At 45.6% G+C, this 23,704-nt stretch overlaps 1 protein-coding gene across 4 annotated transcripts in view; it reads left to right on the top strand.

Moving 5' to 3' along the window:
- Positions 1-23,704, top strand: part of SSH2 (slingshot protein phosphatase 2) — a 104,431-nt gene that overhangs the window by 36,789 nt on the left and 43,938 nt on the right. The window contains exons 1-2 of one of the 4 annotated variants that reach the window (XM_075032780.1): positions 10,457-10,582; positions 13,967-14,016. The exons of 2 other annotated variants lie outside the window; for them this stretch is intronic. In XM_075032780.1, the coding sequence (XP_074888881.1) occupies positions 10,487-10,582; positions 13,967-14,016 (146 nt within the window). In that variant the 5' untranslated portion in view covers positions 10,457-10,486. Of the gene's footprint in view, positions 1-10,441; positions 10,583-13,966; positions 14,017-23,704 lie in introns of those variants that run through there. One more of the 4 variants, XM_075032782.1, reaches the window with a different exon arrangement.

Raw genomic sequence — 23,704 nt, 5'->3', positions numbered from 1 at the left:
TTGCTGGGGTCAGAAAGCTAACTGAAACCAGGATCCTTCTTAGGGAAAATAAGGGGGTGGGTGTTAAAAGTGTTTGGTTACGATAGGATAAAAATAATACAGTCAAATGTGGTAAGTAGTCAACCTGGAGTCCTGCTGTGGAGGAGCAGCAGATGCCTATAAACAGCTTGTGAGTGTATCTAATCCCCAATTTTCAAGGGAACATAGCAAGTTGTAGCTATTAAAAATCCAGACAGTAAAGAGGCAATGGACTGAATTTGGCTTTAAAAGCAAAGGTACGTTATCAGTTGCAATGTTGCCGAAGTAGCGTGCTGCAGCAGCCTGACATTCCTAGCTGCCTGCCTGGGCAAGGCCAGGCTGGTGAAGTTCTCCTGAGGCATAATTCAGGTGACCTGGCTGTAGCTACAGTCAGTGTTTGGGGTGGAATTTTTGCTATTTGTAAAATTCTTCTGACGAGGAGTTCTTCTGTCTCCTGCACTCATGTAAAATTTGTTAAAACACTACCTCAGGGTAGCATGGTTGGCATCAAGCGGGCCCAGAGTCATCCCGTTAACTAGTGCTGTTAACTGGACATTGAATGCAAGAGTACTACTGTGGCTAAAAGCATGTTTGGGTTAATAAATAACACTTCAATATTTATTAAATAGGATGTTAGTGCATAGAGATGTTAATGCTTGCAAGGGAATTAGCGTAAGACCTAAGGGTAAGCGCATAGACATGTTCAGTGTCAGAAGATTTTTGCAGTGATCAGTCTCGAAGATCACCGAGTATAGCCTTCATTTCCATCCTTCTAAGTCCCTATGTCTCTGCAGAGTCTAGGGATTGCTGTCTCAAAAGAGACAAACGTTCCACTTAGATCCAGCTCAACAGCATTGCTAGTCCTGTGACTAGCAATTTCTAGATAGCTTCTTGTGTTAGGTTTCTGCTGTTTATCATTTTCTCACTGATGAGATATGGGATATATATTGAGGTGAAGGGGAACATGCAGAAAAGACTGGCAGTAGGACAGCAGGAGTGGCGAGTGCTTGTTGAGCAGAGGCTATGAAGAGCAAACAGTCCAAAATGTCCTCCAAAGAGGCAGAGAAGTGAGTTTCAAATAGGAGCTTAAACTTGTACATAGGTACATAAAGATCATCATACCTAAAACAAATAATCTGTCTGGTTGCTGACCTGTTCATGCTCTTTACGATCTAACACCACAGAGGACTGATTGCATGGACTCAAGTCTTGCAGACAAAGGAGAGGAAATGTATGAAAATGTTGTTTAAACTTAAACCTGCTCTACAGAGCAGTCAAATGACATGACAAGCCTGCACTCGCCACAAGACTGCTTCTGCCAGCACCATCATGGAATGAGGAGCTTTCTGCTTTGTGAATTAGCAGAATCCACTTAAAGCTTTTCTCCAAAAGATGGAAAGAGCTATTAGATATGCAGAAAGAGAGTTCATGTGTGCTCTGCAATTATCCTTGGAAGATGCTTGAAACGGTATTTTCTGCGAACTCTTTTGTACTGATGCAAAGAGGAATGGTTTGTTTTCCTCCTTGAGGAAAGTACTTGGGTATACTGAACACAGACCTAATTTTTATAAAGACTTATATCTGTTACTAAAAACCAAGGCAAATTAATACTGCAAATACATGAAGCTGAGCAAATGGGTGAGAACCAGCTTGGCTTCTGGAACTTTTCTTTTCTCGCACCCAAGCCCTGCTCTGGGAGAAGCCCAGGAGAGTCTCTGTACCCTGCCATAGCTGTGACCATTCTTGCAGTTTATGGGTGAGATCCGCTAACCCTTGATGTGGGTCCAAGTTCTTGCTCTGGAGTCCCTGATCGAGCCAGTCCTTGTCACCTCTCTAACCCTTGGCTAATGGGACTAAGACAGAATACTGCCTAAGCAGATGTCCTGAACAATCTATTTATTACGTTTATTACCTTCATAGCTACCTTCTAGACATTTTTATTGGACTATCTGGAGGCTGTACAGCTAGCTGGCCTGCGCATCTCTCCTGTCCCCAGACGTGCTGCTGCCATGCTGAATACACTCTTAATGGAGCATCTGAGTTAACAATCTCTTTGCATCATCCCAATGTTGTTAAAACTTACCTAAAATGCACGTGTACTGAGCTTTAAGTTGTGTTTACACTAACTGACCTATTGACATTAAGGTTTTGTGTGCTCTGTGCCAAGGTTGCAAGGATTCAGCATCTTTGTTTTGCTGACAAACTCTGTCTCCAGGGCCCGGGGCAGCAGCAGTGCTGCAGTCTGCATTGGATTTGCTGTCAGGATCTGCCAATTGCTTTTTGGGTTTATGTTTGCAATAGTGCCTCTATTTCCACACTATCTGTGAGTTTACCACTTCTGTGTGCCTTGAAACAGCTCTGGTTACTGAAATGCAGCATTTGAGTTTGCACAGTGACTGCTGCATATAAAATTGGGTAAGCCCTATTGCCTAGCGAGGCTGCTGGGGACTTCAGAGGAATTCTTTGAACTTTTATGGCCTGGCGCTTGGTCAGACTGAAGTCCATTTGCTTAGGTAAAGCTGAGGAGCCTGTCATTGCCTTCAGGTGCCACAGAGAGTGATTAGGTCCTGCTCGAAATCTGGTGTTTGTTACCTGAAAGTGTTCTCAAAAGGTGCTTGTCCCCCCTTCTTCAGGTGGGGGTGGGAGGGTGGTGTTAAAAAAAGGGGGGGGGGGAAATCCAACCCAACACCTTTTGCAGCCTAAGTATGCTTACCTTCTGGTTTGGTTTTTTTAGTCAAAATAGTTCCTTCCAGGAGTGAACTGGGAAGGAAGGCAAATCAGATTATTGCCATGATAACAGTTGGATGTGCCAAGATGCCTCAAGGTTTTAAGCTGCGAGTAAATACTTTTTGGTTTAGGAGTGGAAGACCACAGTCTGATGCAGGAGCTTATGGTTTGTAACAGTATAAAAGTTGTTTTCAAATAGTAAGTGGAATTGGTGCATGTGTTTCCCTGTATGGGGCAACAGCTCAGCAAATTGTAAGCCAACTTGTTTGATTTTTAAACTGACACCCACTGTAAGCTTCTCTCTACCTGAGGGTTACGGCAGATGCGTGCTAGTCTCTGGGAGAAAGAAGGGATTGATTCTGTGATACCGAATTGACTGCACTTCAGAAGGCTCATTTACAGTCCACACTGAGATGTGTGAATCTGCATCATCACGTGTCTGTTGTGAATTTTGGAGATGTATATCATTGCCGTTTGGTGCTCCTGTGGCAGGCTCCTGACATTTCTGGTTATCCTTAAAGCCTGTCTGGTGTTACAAGAGACTTCCGAAAACCATGCTTGCTCTGTGAGTTCTAGCAACTAAACCTTCCTTGTGCTTCCTTTGCTTGCTGCTGTAGCTGCCAAACATTTCCTTTGTTGGTACTTGAACGGTAGGTAGCTGGATCTTCTAATGGGTGTGCAAGACAGTTTGTTAACTCCAAATCTTGAGTAAGAGGGGACTGTATGTGTGGTGTACAGGAAAGCTTGTGTTTATCCATGCCAGAGATTACTAAGCTTTTGTAGTATGAGCCTTATCTTTAGAATGTGTTTCCTGTCTGTCCATCTTTCTGTCTTGCCTTTCAGTGACAGCTTGGCCTCTCTGTGGCATTTACTTACAGCTGCTTGTGGAGAATGTAATACCGAGATAAAGAATGGTTCTGTTAATCTGCCAGCTATGCTGACCACCAGAAAAAGTTCCATGGGCCACATATCACAATTCATTATAGTGGGTCTGTAGTCTTCATTTTTGAATACCAGGTGTTTTATCACCAAACTGTGAGCAAAGGTATAGTATTTGTAGTAAAATTTGGGTTTATTAAATTAGTAACAGGTATCTGCAGGGCTAGTTCACGGCAAGGTCTATGTCTGTGGTTGCAACATGTTCAGTCCAGTCTGATTACATACCTGTGGATCACAATAATGTGTAAGATGACTTCAGGTGTGATCTTCAGGCTGAAGGATCAAGCAGACTAATATTGTTGCATTACCGAATTACCAGGTAAACATATGATGCTATAGCAGGGAGCTCGCTCAAAATATGAATGCTTATGAAAAGTTTTATTTAATTTGTCATTCTGAGTGTGTGAACAGAGAAGAATGAGGAACAAGGCAAAGACAAACTGGGAAGTAACAGGAATGAAGGTGGGTCAGATCCTTCAGCTATGAAAAGGGTCTGCTCTGCACAGAGCAAGCCCAGAACAGCTGCCCCCATGCACTTGTGCTGCTTCTTCAGAGGTTAGCAAAGGAGGGGCTGACCAGGAGGTGCCATAAGGATTCCGTACATGCTTGTGTCTCCTGCAGAGCATGAACCAGGTGCTCTAAGCTACAGGAATCTAAGTAAAGATTCCTGTTGTAAATAGAAAGGGAAACTCCAAAATAGCCGTTCTGGTCCTTTCCTGGTAGGCCACCTTCACAGTTAAACATGAATCCTCAGACTTTTCAGCATTGCGTGGATTTCAGGCACATCAATGTATTTTGAGAATCTGGGCCAGGGTTTCTGGACTTGTTGCCATTCAGCTTTTTGGTATCTTTTCATCAAAAACAGTCCTTTATAAAATTAGGGGTGTGTTTTTGACAGTTCAGAGGATTTAGACTCTTCTTTTCCATAGGTCACTGAAATAACACATTACCTATTTTATGATCTCAGACATGTCATTCAGGCATATTTCTTCCTTGCCGGACTTAGAGCAGTGCTTTAACACTTTGCAAGGGTCTGGATTAAGTTTTTAGTAGTGATGTAGATGTTTGCATGGAGAGCTTTTTGCTGTGCAAATAGAATGCATTGTAGTTTTTGCATCCAAAGAACTAGTTTCTTCAGAGCTCCTCTTGAATTGCTTGAATGCATGCAGAAGGCAGGTCTCCAGAAAGCAGCAGGGGAAGGTGGCTGTGGGAGAAGATGTTTCAGCAAAAGTCGTGTCGCGGTGTGTTACCCCTGTCCAATATTAGTGTGGCTGATTGAGAGACCAGAGTGAAAGACACTGCTGCTTGTGTCCCTTTTCCTACCCCTGCTGCCTGGTGGCACTGCTCGGGTCCCTTCAGCCTTCTTTGCTTCTGCCTCTGTAAAATGGGTGTAATTGAGCATTGACCTCTTTGTGTCAGACCCTCTAAGATTTAATGGTAGGTAAACTGTACAACGATTGGGTGTGTGGTTTCTGAGGGAAGGGTTTAATGAAGTGATAATATTGCAAAATAGGTGTTGAATTCTCAACTGAGAAGCCTAATCATTGATCATGATGGGCAGCTGACCAAACGGGCTTTAAAAGTGGGGTTTTGTTCTTTCTGTGATGCTTATCACCCTACCCCTGTGCCTGTCTGATTTCTTTGCTCAAGAACTGGAAACAGAAATACTCTTTGACAGCTTAAATAACCAAATTTAGAATGTAGCTTCCTGTTCTGACTGGTTCTTCAGGATTCAAGTATAGTTTTGCGTGCTTTCCCTGATCCTGCCTCCCCCCTCTTTTTTTTTTTTTTTTTTAACTAGATACAGGCTCCTTTATAATTACTTTGTTAAATTTCCCTTAGTATGTGTAATAAAGCTGGTGTATGTAAGCACTGCCTTGGTGGGTGGTATCCCTCTTACTCCCTTGGGAAACCTTTGTTTCTTTACTATATCTCATTCTGCCCTGCGTGCATTGGCTTGTTTATGATCACTGGTACTGAAATGGCTTCATGTTTTCCTGATAAATTGGACTACATAACGCAGTAGGCTTTGTCTACCATGCTAAAAATGGCCAGAACACTTTTGACAGATCAATTCTTCCCTCTGAGGTGGGGAGGCAGCAGCAGGAGATGAGTGCAGGAGAGGTGCTGCTCTCAATGCATCAGTCTCTACCTGGTTACAGGTTTGCTCTACTAATTTAAGGCTCTCTCCAGATAAGTCATCTCTTTGGACTCTTAACCCACTCAGATTCATCTGTAGACTGTTCATTGCTGAAAGCTACGTGTTCTCACAGCAATAGGATGAATTCACTGACCTCCCACCAAAAAAGCAGAGGCATCAGATCCTTTGACCCTCAAACAGCTGGAGCGTGGCACCATATTCTTCAAAGCTACCTCTTAGGGCCCTTTTTCCCCATCAGACCTGATGCTGAGACAGCTGTCTTTGTGGGGAAAGATAGAGTATAGCTGCCGGTGAGAAAAACAAAGCCCTTGGCCCCACCTCCGCACGCAGAAATGAACTTGCTACCTCTGCTCTCTCCGGCAGTGCCTGTGCAAGACTCAGCGCTCGGCTGTGGGCAGCAACGTGTTGTTTTCAAAATTCTGTAACTTTTCATAAATGGCACCGGAAACAGCTGCCCAGCAGTAAAGAACAAACTTTCCATCTGCGCAGTAAAGGTGGCTGAGCAGGCACTGCTGTAGCTCATCGCTCTGTGGGGAGAGGATGTGATGGTGGTGAGGGGGAGGTTTGTTTGCCTAACGCAGCAGCTTCACGAGTTTTTTCATAATCCCCTGAAAACGTGGGTCTGGGTTCTGCATTGCTTTATCTGTTATGCTGATGCTAATAGATTGAGGCCAAAATTCCTACACCTGACAACATCCCACTGTTCCTTTTACCTTGAACACGACTAATGTTACAGCTGTAGTACCTTCCACAGGTTCACCCTGCTGTGTTGGAGGAAGAGAAGAACATGCCTTGCTTTTGCAGAGTACCTGGAGTTCAGTCCAGATGGACTTAAAATAATACCCAACCCTTCATACCCACTGGAATAAGTTTCTAGAGAGACTATGGAAATACATCATCTTCATTAGGGCTCTTCAAAAGGTGAGAACTGAGAGGACTAGAGAAAGTCTTGCTGGCAGACATATTCTGAAGTGAAAAGAGGTCACTGGGCCCCGGTGTAGGCTAAGAATTGAACATGTCTAATAAGACAATCCGTGCACCAGATTTTATCATCTTAGCATGTGAGCAGACACTCGGCAAACCCCTGTGAGATAGGAGTGGGTGGAATATGGTGACACTCACACCTTTGTTGTGTGGTCTGACAAGAAGCAGCAATTCAGCCTTAAGCTGTTGATCTTGGATGGCAATATTAGCTTGATTAATGCCCTCTTTGCATGTGGACTATGTGAACTGACAGGACTCCGTGTCCAGCTGTAAGCATGCTTTCTGCAAGTGTTAAATCTCTGCATGCTAATGCAAAACCTGACTAGAGCACTTCATGCATTTTTTACTGGTGACCTATGTACCGAGGCCTCAGCTGTACAAGGAGAATCCCATTTGCAAGCTGCTAGCCCCGTGCAGGACGCGGAATTACTCTATTACATCATTGCAAGATCAAAACATGTTAAAATGCAGAAGGAAAGTAAGGCAGCTGAAGTTGCTGGTGCAAGCAACTGTGACTGTATAGCTTTGAGATAGATACTGGGGGAGATGATGATTGTATGAATAAACCATGTATTTTCAGCTTTGTCTGCCAGACAGAACACTACAAGTCAATACAAGAGGTTTGTGCAGGCATGTTCTCTCACCACCCCCTTAAACTTCTCTCCAGAGGGAGCTCTGGTGGGCATTCCCTCCGTCTTGAAGTGCCTGGCCAGACATCCTTAGGACTCTTTATCGTAGTTTTTTTCCATGATGCTTCCATAACTGGTTCTAGCTGCTGGAATAGCTGGCTTAGTTAGCTTTGCAAAGGTTTTAGGATGGTTTTTTTTTTGTACAGTGTGTCTTGCATGACATATGTAACTGTAGTTTATTGGTCTGTGTGGTGTTCAAAGATTAAATGAAATCCTGCTGCCCAACAAGGGTTGTGTCGTACTGAGTGCAGATGCGGTGTTGTTTACCGCTTGCCTCTGCAGCAGGTGGCACGGCCCTGCTAATCCTGTGACCTCCTGGGGAGTGCGAAATGTGGACCGAGAACTCGGACAGGCAGCGAGTGCCCTTTTCCCCGCAGCAAAGTGTAATTTCGTGCACTGGGCTGGGAAGCACTTGAGACCCTAGACAGACTTATTTACATCTTGTCATGTAGTGATTAATGGCTGTGCTCACATGCTCTATTGCAGCACAGTCGTGATTTAGACTGCTACCCGTCATTACTGCAATTCTATGTGCTTTAAATTCTTTATATATTTGTCCCAGCAGAGTGCACCTGCTTCCAGCAAGGAGCAGTTTCTTGGCATTCTTGTGACCTGCTGCCTTCAACTCCATCTTGTTGTGCATTACCTCGAAGCCCCTTCTTTCTGCCCGCTCCTTGCTCCTGCATGCTGAGACGTCAGGTTATTGGGTCAATACTTCTGCTCATATCTAAATGTAGGATGCAACTTTGACAAAGAAATAGGGTTGCTCCTTAAGTCTGATTTTAAAATGCAGACTATGAAAATAACACATGCTCTACAAATGGACAGTGGGAACTGAAATGCTAATCTCACTAACAATGTAGCCTGAAGGCAATGTCAGTCTCAGGCTGGTATTTCAACCTTTATGGCAACAAAACCAGGTTCAAATAGCTTTTATTAGTGCAGATTTCAATACGTGGACTTACTTGAGGATTTCCTACTCCTGTTTTCTAAAGGTTCAAGAAGAAAAAAGCTGGGATATTTCTATCGTTTGGTCTCTTAGCATATGGAAATGCAGTGGATGATTGTATTAATCCAGGACTAATTAATTTACAAATCTATTATCCATATGAGTAGCTGCTTTAAGAGTATTGGTTGTAGTTAATCACTGCACTTGTTTTCAGCAGGTTTTTAAGGGCTTGCCTTTGTAATGTTTGTCTCTGTAATGCATGTAAGAAATCTGACATCTGTCTGGACAGTATCTAAGTGCATTTAGTCTTCTACAATGCTTGAATAAAGCCCTTAAGTTATTAATTAGAATAGAACAGAAGTTCTGGGTTTGTTTTTCAGTCTATGAATGTGTGGTATGTGTTACTACTGAGTATGAGGTTCTTGCCAGTCTCCTGACCTCTGGAAGGATTGAGTTACCCTCCATTTCTCTAATGTCCTGATTTTTCCATTGCTTCTTGCAACTGACTTCATTTCTGCCTAACAAAATGATATTTTTTTTTGGCACTGCAGCAAGCTGGCACTGCATTTTCTTTACAGCTGTGAGAAGCCATTACCAGAGATGTGCTCTTGGCTATATAAGATGACATTGCTCATATTAATGCAACCAAACCATATTCTAACAAAACTTGCAGAAACACAAATTCTGCTGCTTTGTCCCTTTCTCTGCGAGTCCCTGAAGTGGGGATGGTTGAGACCGTTCAGACAAGTGTTTATTTTGCTCCTATGAAGTCTCAGACCTGAAGCAGTTGCTGTCATGCTGTCTGGTTGGTTTTGGTTTCAGGTTTTTTTTTTTTAAACCTCTCTCTGCTTCTCTGAAAGTTTTAGTTAATAGTTAGAAATAAACCCTAGACAAAGCTTTCTTTTGGCTTCTAGCTCTGGTGTCTGATCATAGGGGCAGTTCTGCAGTGATGCACCGGCAGTATTTTTTTGCTATGGAGTAGGTGTCATTAATAAGTGCAAGTGTTTAAATTTACATTTTCCAGTCAGCTCACTTGTGCCTTATTACTAGGTCTGAGCATGTGCCATCCACACCAGACGGCTTAAGAACAGTGTATTATTTGTGTCCCTCTGTGCTGGGATGTCCTGCATTCCTATGGGAAACAGAAAACTGAGCTAGCTTCCAAGATTTCTCGGTTGTTTTCCCACACTCCTTAGTTAAACTGCTTGCTTGGTGCAAGGGCTGGAGAAGGCAGATCTGGAATAGAGAGTTTCTGCTTTGGGGCTGTCCTGTGTGGGGGACTGGATTGAGCGAGCTGCCCCCCAACCCTCTCCAGTGGAAAACTGTATTAAGTTTCCCTTGTGCTGTACCATCTGAATTCCCAGCAGCCAGAGGACAAGATTTTTGTTCTAATGAACTTCCTTTCTTCCTTTCCTCTTGAGGGGCGATGGAGCTAAAGATTAAATAGCATTGAAAGGCAGCTGCTTCTCTTCTCCTTTGGCAGAAAATGAGTTGTCAAGTCTCGCACATGAAAGTTACTGCCGAGAACTATTTTCACCCCCCCGCCGTCTCCTGCAGGAGAGAAATTAAGGTCATTTCCTAAGCACCCGAGTTGTCGCTGCCTGCCTTTTGCAAAAAAAAAAAATCTTTTTGATGTGCTGCTTCAAACCTAGTTTCAAAGTTTGCAACCTTCCCCGGCTGTTCTGCCCTAGAAAAAAAAAAAAAAAGAAAAAAAAATACCCCAAACTAGCGCACTGACGCTCGCCAGCGTCCCCCTTCCCTCTTTCTCGCCCTCCTGGGGGAACCAGCGATCGAATCCCGGTCCCTGAGCGAAGGGGAGCGCCGCTCCCGGCCCCGCCGCTCCCGGGCCGCCGCCGCCGCCGCCGCCGCCGCCGCCGCCGCCGCCGCCGCCACGTGCGGGCCGTGGGCGGGGCCTGCGCCGGTCCCGCCCCGCTGCCGGGGCCGCTCCTGCGCACTGGGCGGGGGGGCGGCCGGAGCGCGGCGGGCCGCGGGGCAGAGCGGCGGCGGCGGCGGCTCCCGATGCCGCGGGGCAGGGCGGCCGCCTCCGCGGGGAGCCGCGATGATCCCCTACTTTTCCGACAACGCCGTGATCTCCCAGGGCGCCATCGCTCAGCTGTGAGTACCGGGAGAGAACCGGCGACGACCGGCAAATCTCTCCTCCCCGCTTAGCACCTCGGCTGCCGCTCCGCCTTGCCCGGGATCCGAACGGGTCTTCTCTTCCCCCGGTGTGCCGGGCGGTCGACCGGGGCTGCCCGTTCCCCGCTCTCCGTCGTTAGCTCCGCCGCAGATTGCCTTCGGGCAAACTTTCCCCTGGCCGCGGAGCCGGCACCGCGCACCGGGAGGCGGCCGGCGGGAGCGGGACTGCGCGGGGGGGGGGCACCGGCACCGCAGGGCTGCCCGCTTCTCCGTTACCGCTGACTTCCCTTTTTTTTTTTTTTTCTTTCTTTCTTCCCCTACAAAAACTCTGGGTCCCAACCAAGCGCTTCGATAAGTCTTTGTACAGTCGCTGCCCAGGGCAACTCGGGGCTCGTCGGAGCTGCCGGTTCCTCCGTGCCGGGGTCTCGCCGCCGCCCACGGACACACAGCGGGGCTGTGCCGTGGGAGCGAGGTGCCGGCTTCTTGTGGCCACGTACCTTGGTCCTCTTTTGGGCTTAAAGTAGAGATTAGCCCCTTGATTTGATCTCGTTTTGGGGCTTATCACAAGGTGGCAGATAGGGGCTGCGGATTTGGGGTGGGTTGGTTGGGTCGCGTTTTTTTCAGGTCGGTGCAATAGGAGCAGGACTGAGACCTGACACTCGGGACCTGCAGGTCATGAGGGGGAGACGTGAGCCGATGCCGGTTTTTAGGTACTGCCAGTCTTGGGCAACTACGAAGTGCAGAGTGTCTCCGTACCCCATACGAAGTGGCTTGAAAAAATCAGTCTCTCCAGCTGCACACCCCCCTTTGAAATGCAGATACAAATAATCATTTAATTTGTAGACAATTAACAGTGACTGCCCGAGTTGTGGGGTTTGGCTGGGAGGATTAAGGAGGGAAATGGCTGCTATGGGGTGGTAGATAAGGCTTTTAGAGAGATAGTTCCTGCGGTCTAGTCACGCTTGATATTTCTTTAAAGCAGCCAAAGGCTCTTTTATCTCTTGGCAACATCGTGGAAGGTTTCAAGATAGTAGGATAAAACGCTGGGTCCCACCTGGAACTGTGTTCTTGTCGCAAGAAGCTCCTGCTAGAAATTGAGCTGCCTTGCGCTTCTGAGGTCTGTAGTAGATACCCCTGCTTATGCTTGATATGGAAATAAGTCTCTAGACTCTGTGGCCTCTTTTTTGAGCATTAGTAATCACTGCTGTAGTTGGTAATCAGTTTAGTTAAGTCTCGCTGAGCCTTTCATACTCAACCCAAAATGCTGGTAATTAGTCATTTTTTTTCTGCTCGCAGTGTTGCCTGTAAACATTATGGCTTTCCCTGTGATTGCTGATAACGTAGGTTGAACAGTGATATATCTGAACTGTTCTGTGGAAGCCAGTATGCAAATTGGATGTGCCCTGGGCTTTGGGAAGTAGCGGCAATTCTGGAGTTGTGGAGACAAACTCAACCTACTGTAGGCTGAAACATTTCCTTAGAGCTCAAGATGATTTACCAAGCTATATTAGGTAGCTAGGTAACAATTTAAGTGCTTTCAAGATGTTTGTTTTATACACTCTCAAACACTTAACCCAGAGTTTGATACTGTATGGAAAGGGATCAATAGAAAGGGGAAATACTGCTCGTCTCTGCTCCCTCAGTCGCATGTAGCCCTGTGGTGTTGTATCTAGTCGTAGTTTAAATGGCCACTTGGTTGGAAGGACCACCCTTTCCTTTTCTGGGGAGAGAGATAACTGAGTTATCGGAGGAGCTTATGCTGTGCTTTGCCTCCTGGAAGGAAAGATTAATAAGCATGAGAATGACAGAGCTTTTGGCCCATGCATAAACGTTTGCAGAAGGCTGAGCACTGGATTAATATTTTGATAGCATTCTCAATCAGAACGGTGCTGTGGCTTTCAGGATGGCATAATAAAGACCTGTTTTAGAGTTTATATTCACAAGTTCGCAAAGACAGTTTAATATTGGATGTCCTTATTTAATTGTGGGCAAGACCTAAAAATCCAGATTTTGGTCTTTTGCTGTGCTAAAAATGTGTTCTCTGTGGAATGGGAAGGGCAATGGTGACCCAAATGTTATCAGAAACTTCTGTTTCAGTGTATTCTTTAGTAGATGTATTTGGCTAATCAGCTCTGACTTTCAGAGATCAGCAGAAATTACTCTTGTGTTGACGCTTTTAGTCAGTAATGTAGTCAGCTGGTCAGGGTTTAATTCATTTCAGGTTCACAAGGATTCAAATAATGTCCGAGAGACTTGTGTTTATCAAAATGCTCAGAATTTATAGTTGTAACTCATTCCAGAAAGTCTTGCTACTCTCATTGAACCTAGTGGGAATTCTGCTGATTTACTAGTTTATTTGTGTGTAGGATTCCAAATTCACTTTGGTCTACTAAAACTTTAAGGCAGCTGATGGAAAGATAGAAAGAAAAAAGCGAAACTTCAGACAGCCTGCAAATACCAGAGAATTTTTGGTAACAGAAGAAACCTGGAGAAATTGCCATAGGTCAGTTCTTCCCGCCTGCAGTCACTTCCTCTGCCTTTGGCCAAGTTTTAGGTATCTCATTCATTGTTGGTGCCCCTGAAGTGTTTTTTCCGTGTCCCTGTGATAATGCCAGATTCCTCTGCCGCTCAGTTTTCCTCTTTATCTCGGTAGCAAAGCAGGATTATCCAGGGATCAGGGCGCTCGCTTGGGATTTGGGGAGACCCAGCTCTTGCTCCCTGCTGCGCCACATCCTTCCTGCGCGACTGTGGCCAAGTCCCACCGGGCTGGTGTTCAGCAAGGGAGTGGGGCCTGAAGATGCAGATGGAACCTGAGAATTAACTGCCTAGCCTTGGTGCCTGCATCGCCCTGGCATTTTTGTGTGTTTTTCTGTGTGGTCAAATACTTTTGTCTCTGCCTCAGCTTCCTTTCTGCAAAGCAGCAGTGAGAGCCTTCCCTGGGCTCACACTGAGCACGTGCTAAAGCACTCCGATACTGTTTACTACTTCATCCTCCAACACTCTGGGAGCCAGATGGATCTAAAAACATGAATACGCTTGCTACTTTCCATGGTTCTCGTACTTGCTTCATACCAGTCTGTTTTCTATTATAAGATGTTAACTGATAGTTTTTATAAGTATTTTAAACCTTGGGGGGGGGGGGGGCAGGAAAGAGCTAGAATAGATAGTTTCTTCACAGTGTTGTGGGTATATCTTGGAGTTTTAAAAAAAAAAAAAAAAAAGTAGAACCCACAAGTTAAACAGAAGTATTTTCAGTGAAAGGTTAAAGATAGCCACAAAATGTTCTTGCAGACTTGGCTTAGCAGCCTATTGCTCGCTCACATAATCAGTTTTCTTGTAAGTGACAACAATTCTTCTTCGTAGTGTGAAGAAACAACACTTTACAATGTAAGAGGAAGTTACAGGCTGTACAGGTAATTACAAACTGTACGCTAAATTACAACACCGGGTAATTCAGTCTCATTGTATTGCCGCCTCCTTGCTGCAACCTGTCGTTGTGCCTAGTTTGCCTTGGCCCTTGTCCTCCCCCACCCCATTCATTTACCTTTGTCATGCGGCCACGGCCTTTATGCTAGGAAATTTCATGACCGTCTAATTTTAAATTATGCCAAGTTGCAAGTCAGGAGCTTAGGTAGGTGCGTGGCTGCTGTTGCCATTGTTTGGAGAGCTGCTTATTTATTTATTTATTGTATGGGAAATGTTATAACCTTTTTATCTGCTCACAATGTTATTGCTGCCAAAAACCTTGACCATTCAGCAATTAGAATGCAGTCCTTCAAGCAGCGTGTTATTGGAAATCTTTAATTGCCTCTGTGCCATTGTAAGTGCTGTAGCTTTTGTGAGTATTTTACCATTGTGGTGAGAGAGTCGATGATATTTAAGAGTTGACGAGGAGATGCTTGGAAACAGCTGCTCAAAAGAGTGGGAGATCAGCAGAGTGATTCCAGTTACCACTTTCAGCTCTAGTTGAAGTTGCTTTATGAGCTGAGGGTCACTCTGCTTGGAGGTGCTTGAAATACAGAAACAAGTTGATTAGTTCTTCATCTCTCGTAGGGGCTGGTAGGATCAGTATGGACTATTGCAGTTCTCTTTTCCATCTAAGCGTGTATTATGCGCTCAGGGTTTGTATGACCGCAGAAGACGGCCTCGTACTCCACCAAGGACGCGATGTGAATGTGCCGGCGGGGGAACCTGACCCCTTACCCTTCCTGCCCACCCCTCCGCACAGCTGAGCTCACCCAGCACGGTGGATGGGCTTCCTGTTGACAGAGCAGAGTCGTCGGGGATTTCTCATCTTTTTTTTTATTTCTTTGCTGATTGTGATAACACAAATGCAATGTGTAAAAGGCCTCTTGCTACCCACTGATTATTAAAAGCTATGCAAGTAGGTTGTGGTAGTTGGGTAAAAGTAGTATGCTGTGTGCTCCGAAGTTGATCATTAACTAAGCCAGGGCTGTATTGTTCATAACTACTTTTCCTGTTTGGCTTTTCCTTTTATTCCCCTGGAAGCTGTGGGTATTTGTCTCACCGATCCTTCCTGGTAGGGGGTTGGAAGAGAGACAGAGATGGTTATCAGACATAAAATCAAAACTTGAGCAGCAAACTAGTGTTTCAAGGACAAACCCCCCACACCACCACCCATTTTTAAGCAATATGTTTTAGTGAGGAAGCCCATGCTGCTGGGCTGCCAAGTTCACATTTTAAAAGGCTGTGAATGGTGGAGTTGCCTCTGAGATTCTGGGTTTTCTTGAAACTTCTGCAGATGTTCCTGTCTCTGGAAATGCTTGGGATTTTTCTAAAGACTACAAAGCAGAAGGACCCAAGTGAGATTATCAAGAGAAAAGGACCTTTTGGGGCCAGTGAATAGGCTGGCTGGGATTTTTTTGCAGGACTCTACTTCCTTCTACCTTTATCACGGAGCCTCTGGCTAAAATATTACTTCATTGTTTTCTAAACAACTTCAGCCTAACAATCTTGAAATGTTGCTTCTAACTAGTATTTGTGGGGTCACAGAAAGTTTAAAATTCTGCATCCCGTTCTGCAATAGGCTCTGCAGAGTTGCTGTCTCCTCTGCATCAGTCTGACAAACAGCATCTAAATTATCAGCCCATATGGGCTTAAAACTCGTTCAGCAAATATTTTTTCTCCAGTGTAATGGATGTAATGTGTACAGAGCAAATCTGCAACTTGAGTTTCCAGCCGTGGTGTTTCGTAGCAGCTGGCTGAAGACTCTTATTTCCACAAACACATGGAGTAAAATTCACTCCTGTCGTTAATTCTGAATGCTTGTGCTTTTGCTGAAGTATTCAGAAGACACCCCTTTGCTTTGCGTATGTGCCTAGGCCTTGAATTCAGCAGCTTGGGAAGTAACTGGAGACTGGCAGTAGTTGTTCTGCAGCCACATATGGCTGTGTTGTGTAGGATTAACCAAATGTTTTGTGACAGAGAGAAGCCTTCTGGTTTAAGGACATGTCGTGGTTTAACCCCAGCCAGAAACTGAGCCCCATGCAGCCGCTCACAGTGGGATGGGGGAGAGAATCGGAAAGGTAGAAGTGAGAAAACTCATGGGCTGAGATAAAGACGGTTTAACAGGTAAAGCAAAAGCCGCGCACGCAAGCAAAGCAAAACAAGGAATTCATTCCCCACTTCCCATCGGCAGGCAGGTGTTCAGCCATCTCCAGGAAGGCAGGGCTCCATCACGTGTCGCTGTGAATGTCCGTCCCCCCCTTCCTTCTTCCCCCCACTTTATATGCTAGGCATGACATCCTATGGTCTGGAATATCCCTTTGGGCAGTTGGGGTCAGCTGTCCCAGCTGTGTCCCCCCCCAACTTGTTGTGCCCCCCCCAGCCTGCTCGCTGGTGGGGTGGGGTGAGAAGCAGAAAAGGCCTTGGCTCTGTGTAAGCACTGCTCAGCAATAACGAAAACATCTCTGTATTATCAACACTGTTTTCAGCACAAATCCAAAACATAGCCCCATGCTAGCTACTATGAAGAATATTAACTCTATCCCAGCCAAAACCAGCACAGGACATCAGCCTGCAGATGAGGGAGGCTGGGGAAAAGGAAAGACCCATAGAAGTGAATGATAAAATTAAGGTGTGCCCCAGCATTCACGAAGGCTGGGGGTAGTACAGGAATCCAGCCTGTGAGATCTCCATGTAGGGTCGGCACTTCTTGGCATTGGCAGCTTTTCAAATTTGGGCATTTCTAGGTATATTAAGGCCACAAGTTCCTCGTTCAGTGCATTTTCCTGTTTATCCAGTACTTATCTGGCCCTCATCAACATTGTATTCAGCCCTTTGGGGTCTCTGGGTTTATTTGTAATAAGCCATTTAAGAAGTACGCTTTTTCTCAAAACACCTTTGTTACAAGTAGGCTAAATCCACAGACTGCTGAACCATAAATGATTTAGTCCTTTCTTTTAAACAAATGATCTTTGTCACTTAGTAGTGAAGTCCTTAGTTTGTTCACACACTTCTCACAATGGCTTAATGAGGTCCATATTGTCCCACCAGCCTGGGCTTTCTCCTGCCTGTGATCTCCTCAGTAACTGCACAGTTCTGGGTTTGGTTCACATTCTGTTAAACTTCCAGCTTTTCACTGGAGAAGTGCAGATTTGTTACCTCTGAATTTTGCAGAATGGCTCTTGTGGAGGCACAGAGATGAGTGGGAGGAAGTTCATCTCTTGGTCCAGTGCTGTCTCGAAGTACCTCAGGTGGGTTGGGACCCCTGCCCCTGCAGAGGACTGTTGAGATGAGCTGAGCTTAGACTTAATTGTCTGTACACCAGTGTTACCGTGTATAATGAATTGTGCTGTGTTTCCTCTGTTGCTGTGCTTTGTTCGCCAGGTCATAATTTAAGGGGGAACCTCATTTGCACAAAGGTACAGATGGGAAAAGCTATCATCAGTCTTACCTTTTTCCTCTAAAACTTAATCTGTTAGTCTTCTGCTTGCTTTCTGCGACTTGATGCTGGATTAAAATGAACCCCAAATTGGTTTGTTTTCTTTCTTTTAAGGCTCATTGTGTTGTGGTGTGTGAAGAGTTGGTCACTGACTTTTTTGTTGTTATTGTTAGGGTTGTTTGCTTTTTTTTCCTTTGTTTGCTTTGAAAAAGAGATGGAGAAATCAAAAAACAAACGCAAAGTGGAACAGCTGCATTCCTCTGTGTTGCAGAGACTGAAAGCCAGTTAGTCTAAATAAAAACAAATAATTTGTCAGCACCACTCTAGCCCTCCTGTTGGTTTGCCGCGATGAGAAAGTTGTAAGAAAGCAAATGGAGGAATATGCATGTGCCTCATTAACAAGCAGGGCTGACAAGTGAAGAATAAACATCCATTTGAGAGTTATGTGATAATACGTTCAGCCTGTGCCTGGGAGCAGGGCCGTATTCCTAAGCCGTCCCTCTAAATGCCAGGGTGGGTAAGCAAGCCCAGGAGCCTGTGTTTTGGAGAGCAGCGTCTGCTCGGCAGGACATAAAGGAGATGGGGCAGGACATCACCAACTTTCCCAGCGCAGTCACCAGAGCAAAACCTTGACACAGTCGTAATGTTACTTTTTTGTCCTTTGTTCTTTCGAGTACATCATGAAATGTTTTATGAGAGGTTCTCTAGCTTGAAATAAAGCAAATATCTGTTCTAGAGCCTTTTTAAAAGCTGTTTAAGAGCCTTTTTCCTAAAGTACACTCTGTTCTTGTTAAAGACTTCTCTGGGTCTGTGATACTCGGCAGCGTTTAGTATTCTTTTGGTCTTTCTGCTTTAATGTGTGGTTTTTAAAGGGGTTTGCATGCTTTTAGGAAATACGAAGACCTGAGTTAACCACTAGATTTGGATTTGGCTGCCAAACTTCCTAAAGTGCTAATTCTGGTGAAATTTAGCACCCGACTTTTGCAGGGATAAACACATCTGGAATCCCTACTCTTTGGAATTCAAGCTCTTGTAAATTAAAACTTTATTTAATGTGTTTCCAGCCTGAGTCTTAGCCAGCGAAGCTTTGCAGGGTTTTTACGTTGAGTTAGAAAATCCTTAAAATGCATTTTGAAGTTAAGCGCTGACATCTCCTTTATCTGAAAGTCACATTAAGGTGCTAAAAGAGTAGGTTAATTTGCACCTGTACTGAGGAATCACAAATGCAAAACTGCAGGATGATGCTTCAAAATTATGCACATTGCTTTTCTCCTTTTATTTACTTTTTTTGTGAGCAGGTATCATGAAGAGTGGATGGTTCGAGTGGTACTGCTTCCCCGCTTTTATTTAAAATACCTGTATAAAAACATTGCAATTCTTAGGAACAGTTTGAAGAATTTAACTTGTCTGCTACTTCAAAATCTTCTGGTTCCTTTTGCCTCTTGGGCTGCCCTTCATTTCAGCCTTTAAGTTGGGAGATGCTGTGGTGGTGTTAGACATCCTACAGTCTGTCAGCTTCTGTTTAAAGTGGTATATGGTGAGTGATTAATGGAAATTATTTCAGGAATAAAGGACTCCTGGTAAGCTGATCCCTATTCAGAGCGCCAAAAGAAAAAGCAGAGTCACAAGGGATGTTGTCTCCAGGAAGAACTTGCTACATCCGTGGGGGGAAGAGTTGGATTGGAAAGTGATGCTGAGTCTGCATTTTGAAATGCATCATAATTATATCTCACGATCTGATTTGGAGAGCTTTTCCTGATGGCTCCGGAGACTGATTGTCACTTACACCAGCAAAACATTGGAATGCTTTTCTTGGCTTCTGCCGGGGTAGGTGTGCTGTACAGGGGAGGGCTGCGTGCACTGAGCACCAGTGGGCAAGGCAGCGTCTCACCCATCTGCTGGGGAGCAGGCTGTCTTTAAAGGCTGAGTTACCCCATTCCCCGCAGCGTTGGGTCAATTAACCCAAAGTGATGCTGTGTTTCTTCTTTGGTTTGCACCTTTAAATTAAAACTGAAGTTTGTCTTAACCTTGCTTATGCTAAGGACTGTCCTTCTAAGTGTTGCCTTGGATTGAAGAAAAGACACAGAATCCATGAAACTATTCCAACTATAAAATGTTTCTTTGTCTTTGATGTTTTCTCACTACTAACTGATTAAAATTTGAAGTTATCATTTACAGCCACATTAAAGTTTGCATTCCCTTAATTGTGGCTTTGCTATTCGAAGTCACTGGCACATTTTCAAGGGTGAGCAGATCGATAGCCTGGTCACGGGCCATATCAGTACAACAGGTAAAGCCCCCTGTGACTTCCAATTTCAAATCAAAACCTATTGAAAGAAATCTGGCATGTGGCTGTTCTCTCTGAAACAGTTCACAAACCATCTCGCATTGCTGGTTACCGCTGACTGTCCTTTTTTGCTAATCTAAAGGGACAGTCAGTCCTAAACGGATTTTACTGTTCCTGCTGGAAACTGTCATTTAGGGATCAAATAGCCCTCGTGCATGGGGAGGATGCAGTAAGAATGAGAGAAAATTGAAAGTGCTGAGTGCTGCAGAAGTTAGAATACTGAACAAATAACTTCCTTCTATTTTTCACGAGTCAAATCCAACAGCCTCTTGATGATTTTTGATGCTTTTGGTAAACAAGCATCTGCTTCTTTTTAGCACAGAGGAAAAGGCTTATTATTCAGCATTGATTTCTTTGTGTGGAGACAGAGTGGTCCTTGTTTTGGTGCTCTATTTACAGGGGTCCATTAATGTATTTACTGAGGGCAGGCAAGGAGGCTGCAATCAGCGCCAGGCTGCTTCCCCAGCGTAATTCCTCCATCCCATGCCCTGCTCCGGGCGTCAGGGCGGTTGCAGAGCTGAGTCCTGGCACGGTGCCGCTTCACAAGGTGGCAGGACCTCTGCTCCCCGGCCGACCGCGGCCACGCTCACTGCTGGCCACCTCCACCAAAACCAGCAAAAGAAGCGATGGAGCAATGTCCTCCTCGACCTGTCCGCACCGAGGCTGTGGCTGCTTTGCCCTTTCCAAATCTGAGGCTGGGCTTGTGCCTGGGAGAGCCGTGGCCGCTGGGGAGGGTGTGGGGCTGTGTTGGGTGCGCTGGGTACCCTAATTTGAGCGGGTGCCAGGGCACTTGCCAGCTCCTGGTCAGACTGTCCCTCTCTCGGGGAGACGGCCAGCGCTGGCGGTGATTCAGGCAAGTCAGTGGTCTCCTTCCATCTTTAAAGTGCCGGACATACTTTGTCTAAATATAGGTGCCCCTGGACTTGGCTGCTGCGGGGAGGGACAGTATGTTGACCTTAGCGTGTCTCTTGTGACTTGTGTTACAGTCGTATTTAAAGCCATGGGGTCCTTCTTGCAGGGCGCTGCCAGTCAGGCCAAACATGGTCAGGTCTGTGACAGCGATGAATCATGCACGTGCAGGGAGATCGGAGTAAACATACGTTTAGGACAGGATATTTTATAATTAATTTAAACGCAGTGGGGAGAGACCTTTCAGGCTTGTTGGTTGTTAACGAACTGGTCAAGGATGTGTCAGCTATCGTTGAAGGTTTAAAAAGAAGTGTGCTGTGTATGATGGCAATGCTTTCGAACTCTGGTGGCAGAGGAGATTATTGTGTGGTTTAAAGATGATCAACATGGACTGCGTTAATTCTGAGAGGAAAAAAAGATAAGTATATGTCAGAGGGGTGTTCTTTCTGGAAGTAACTGATCAAAAAGCTTTTTTTTTTTTTTTTTCTCTGAGCCTCGATGCAATAGGTTCTCCTTATGAAGTTTTCTCATGTTGATTTAAGTGTTTTTAAGAATATATTTGTGAAAGCATTTTGTTCATACCACAGCAGCTGGCTCATTTTGGACAGACTGAGCTGGTAGGAGTGCGGCACATGGTGGTAAAACAGTGCAGAGTGCTCTCTTGGGTATCACTGTCCTGCTCCATGAACCCGACGGTATGCACTGAAGTCCATGGATGTTTAAACAGTATATAGCACAAGAAGAATGTTGTGTAGGGCTTTAATCTGGGAATGTCTTGACTTGGAGACCTGGAAGCCTTTGGGGACTATCACGTAAAACAAATTCCTTTCATGGTCTCGGTTCCGGTTTGGGTCTCTTGCTTAAAAAAGTGCATAGAATCAAATTTCTTCTGTAAACACCAAGTGCCCCGACTTCTTAATAAGCATCCTAATTGTGTTAGTCACCCCCTTTCTAGTATGTGAACTGCCATGCTCGGACTGTAGAAAAAAATGATTTTGTGCATATCTTCAGTCTCGAATTCCAGAGCACGTTAGAGCTTTGTTTGCACAACTTGTTTTGCTGTTGCTTTTTGGAATATTTTTCATTCTCTCTGGGTGGATTCTCTGAAGCCACCTTGGAGGCTGACCATGGGCCACCCAACACGTGGCTTGCTGGGACTCCCTTAGCGTTGTATAGCAAGGTAGAGAGTCAGTAAAGTTTTTGCTATTTGTGCTGCGTGGAAAAAGAGTACGTTTCAGTGTGTGATAGCTTGCATCCATCCTTGCATAACTCTGTCCTTCTTCATTGCCGTGGTGAATCATACAGTCTGCGCCCAAGTTGGTATTCCTTGAAATGAATTATTACCTGATGATCTGTGCTGCAGCGGGGTGTCCCAGCCCGTGCTGCGTTTCGGTGGCAGCAGCGGCTCTGCGACTCGGCACGTCTGGCTCGCCCACGAGCTGCCCAACCTCGGCGCGAGGGTGTTCGCTCCCTTTCTCGGCCGCTGCGCTGAGGCTGCCGAGCGCTGGCAGGAGGCGATGCGGACGGGCTCGGCGGCGAGGTGACACAGGGAGAGTTGCGTGCGCGTGTTACTGTACGAGCACGCGTCGAGCAGCAGCCCTGTGAAACGTAATATGGAGCTGCCGGCGGCAGGCATGGGCGCGCGGGTGGGTGGGAAGGCAGCGCTGAGCTCGCAGCGTTTGCTCTGCCGGGCGGGCTGGTGAGGAGGCAGCCGATGCCTGTGCGAGGGGTCTGCCCGCGTTGCCTTTGATTTCGGAGTTTGGATGTTGTTGAGCTGGTTCGTTCGTAGGCTAGGGGTACGTGAGGGGAACAGGAACCCCATGTGGACTTTGACTTCTATCAGACATTATAAAATGTCTTCCTCTGCAGTCCAGCTTAAAACAAAACCCAGTCTGCTTTCCCGCAACAAATAAATCCCAGCCCTGCCTGCAAGGGAATACGTGTGATAGGAGTCCAAAGGTCGGCTCACCACTGCAGAGCGAGGCTCAGGGCACCAGGAGGCAGAGGAATGCTGCAGGTGGTTGTGGTTGTCTTCGGCACAGCGCAGACCCGTTGCAGCTGCGTGGGCTGAAAACTTTGGCTGCAAACAGCAGCTGTCATTGCTCCCCTAGCTGGAAGCAAGGCATCTTTGGCAGGGATGAGTTTCTCAGGCCAGAGCTGTCGTCTTCTGTGCTGTCTCCAAAGGATGCCACTGCTCTCACCAGTGTACCCAGGCTGCCCAAGCTGCTTTGACTCTGAAGTTTGCAAAATGGTTTCTGGAGCTCAATTCAAATGATCTTGGTGGCAGAGGAGCACTGATGGCACGTGTGTGTGATGGGTTTTTTCCAGTAGTGGGCTTGACTTGTAGACTGTTAGTGGGGTATTGAGTGGATGTCAGCATTCCCTACAGCCTTGTTGGATGACCTAAGGCTGGTTAGAACCCATCTCTGAAACTGTGAGTGTGGTTGTTTGGCGTATCTGAAGAAGTTGCTCTTCACTTGCGGACACAACCATGCTCATCAGTGCTCCCTTTTGCAAGTTGTACCCCCTCCGAATTTACCATAAATTCTCTCCTCACTTGAAGCAAGTAAAAGGAATGCCTTTAGAGTTGCAATGGCTTTAGAGTTCAGATTCACACCCATCATCCTCACTTTTGGGTATCTTCTAGCAAACTGTAAGTTTTTCTTGTTGTCTTAGCTGAGCTTCAGCAAATGTTCATATCGGAGACCAAAGCAAGGGAAAAGATGACTCGGCTATGGTGAGAAGGGATCAATAGGTAAGTTAGTACAATCGGGTTACCATTGGCATTGCAGATCTTTCTGTGATTATGCCTGTCTGTGTCATTGCAGCTAAATTATCTATCCAGGGAGTCCCACCTTGGAGCAGAGGAAATGCCTGTAGACAGTTCCTTTAAAAAAAAAAAAAAAAAGACACAAACGCAGATGTTGCTAAAAATGCAGTT

The sequence above is a fragment of the Buteo buteo genome, chromosome 7 (assembly GCF_964188355.1).
Source record: "Buteo buteo chromosome 7, bButBut1.hap1.1, whole genome shotgun sequence".
Classification (NCBI taxonomy): Eukaryota; Metazoa; Chordata; class Aves; order Accipitriformes; family Accipitridae; genus Buteo; species Buteo buteo.
Note: the sequence above shows the minus strand (reverse complement) of the source record. Positions and strands in the feature narration are given on the sequence as shown.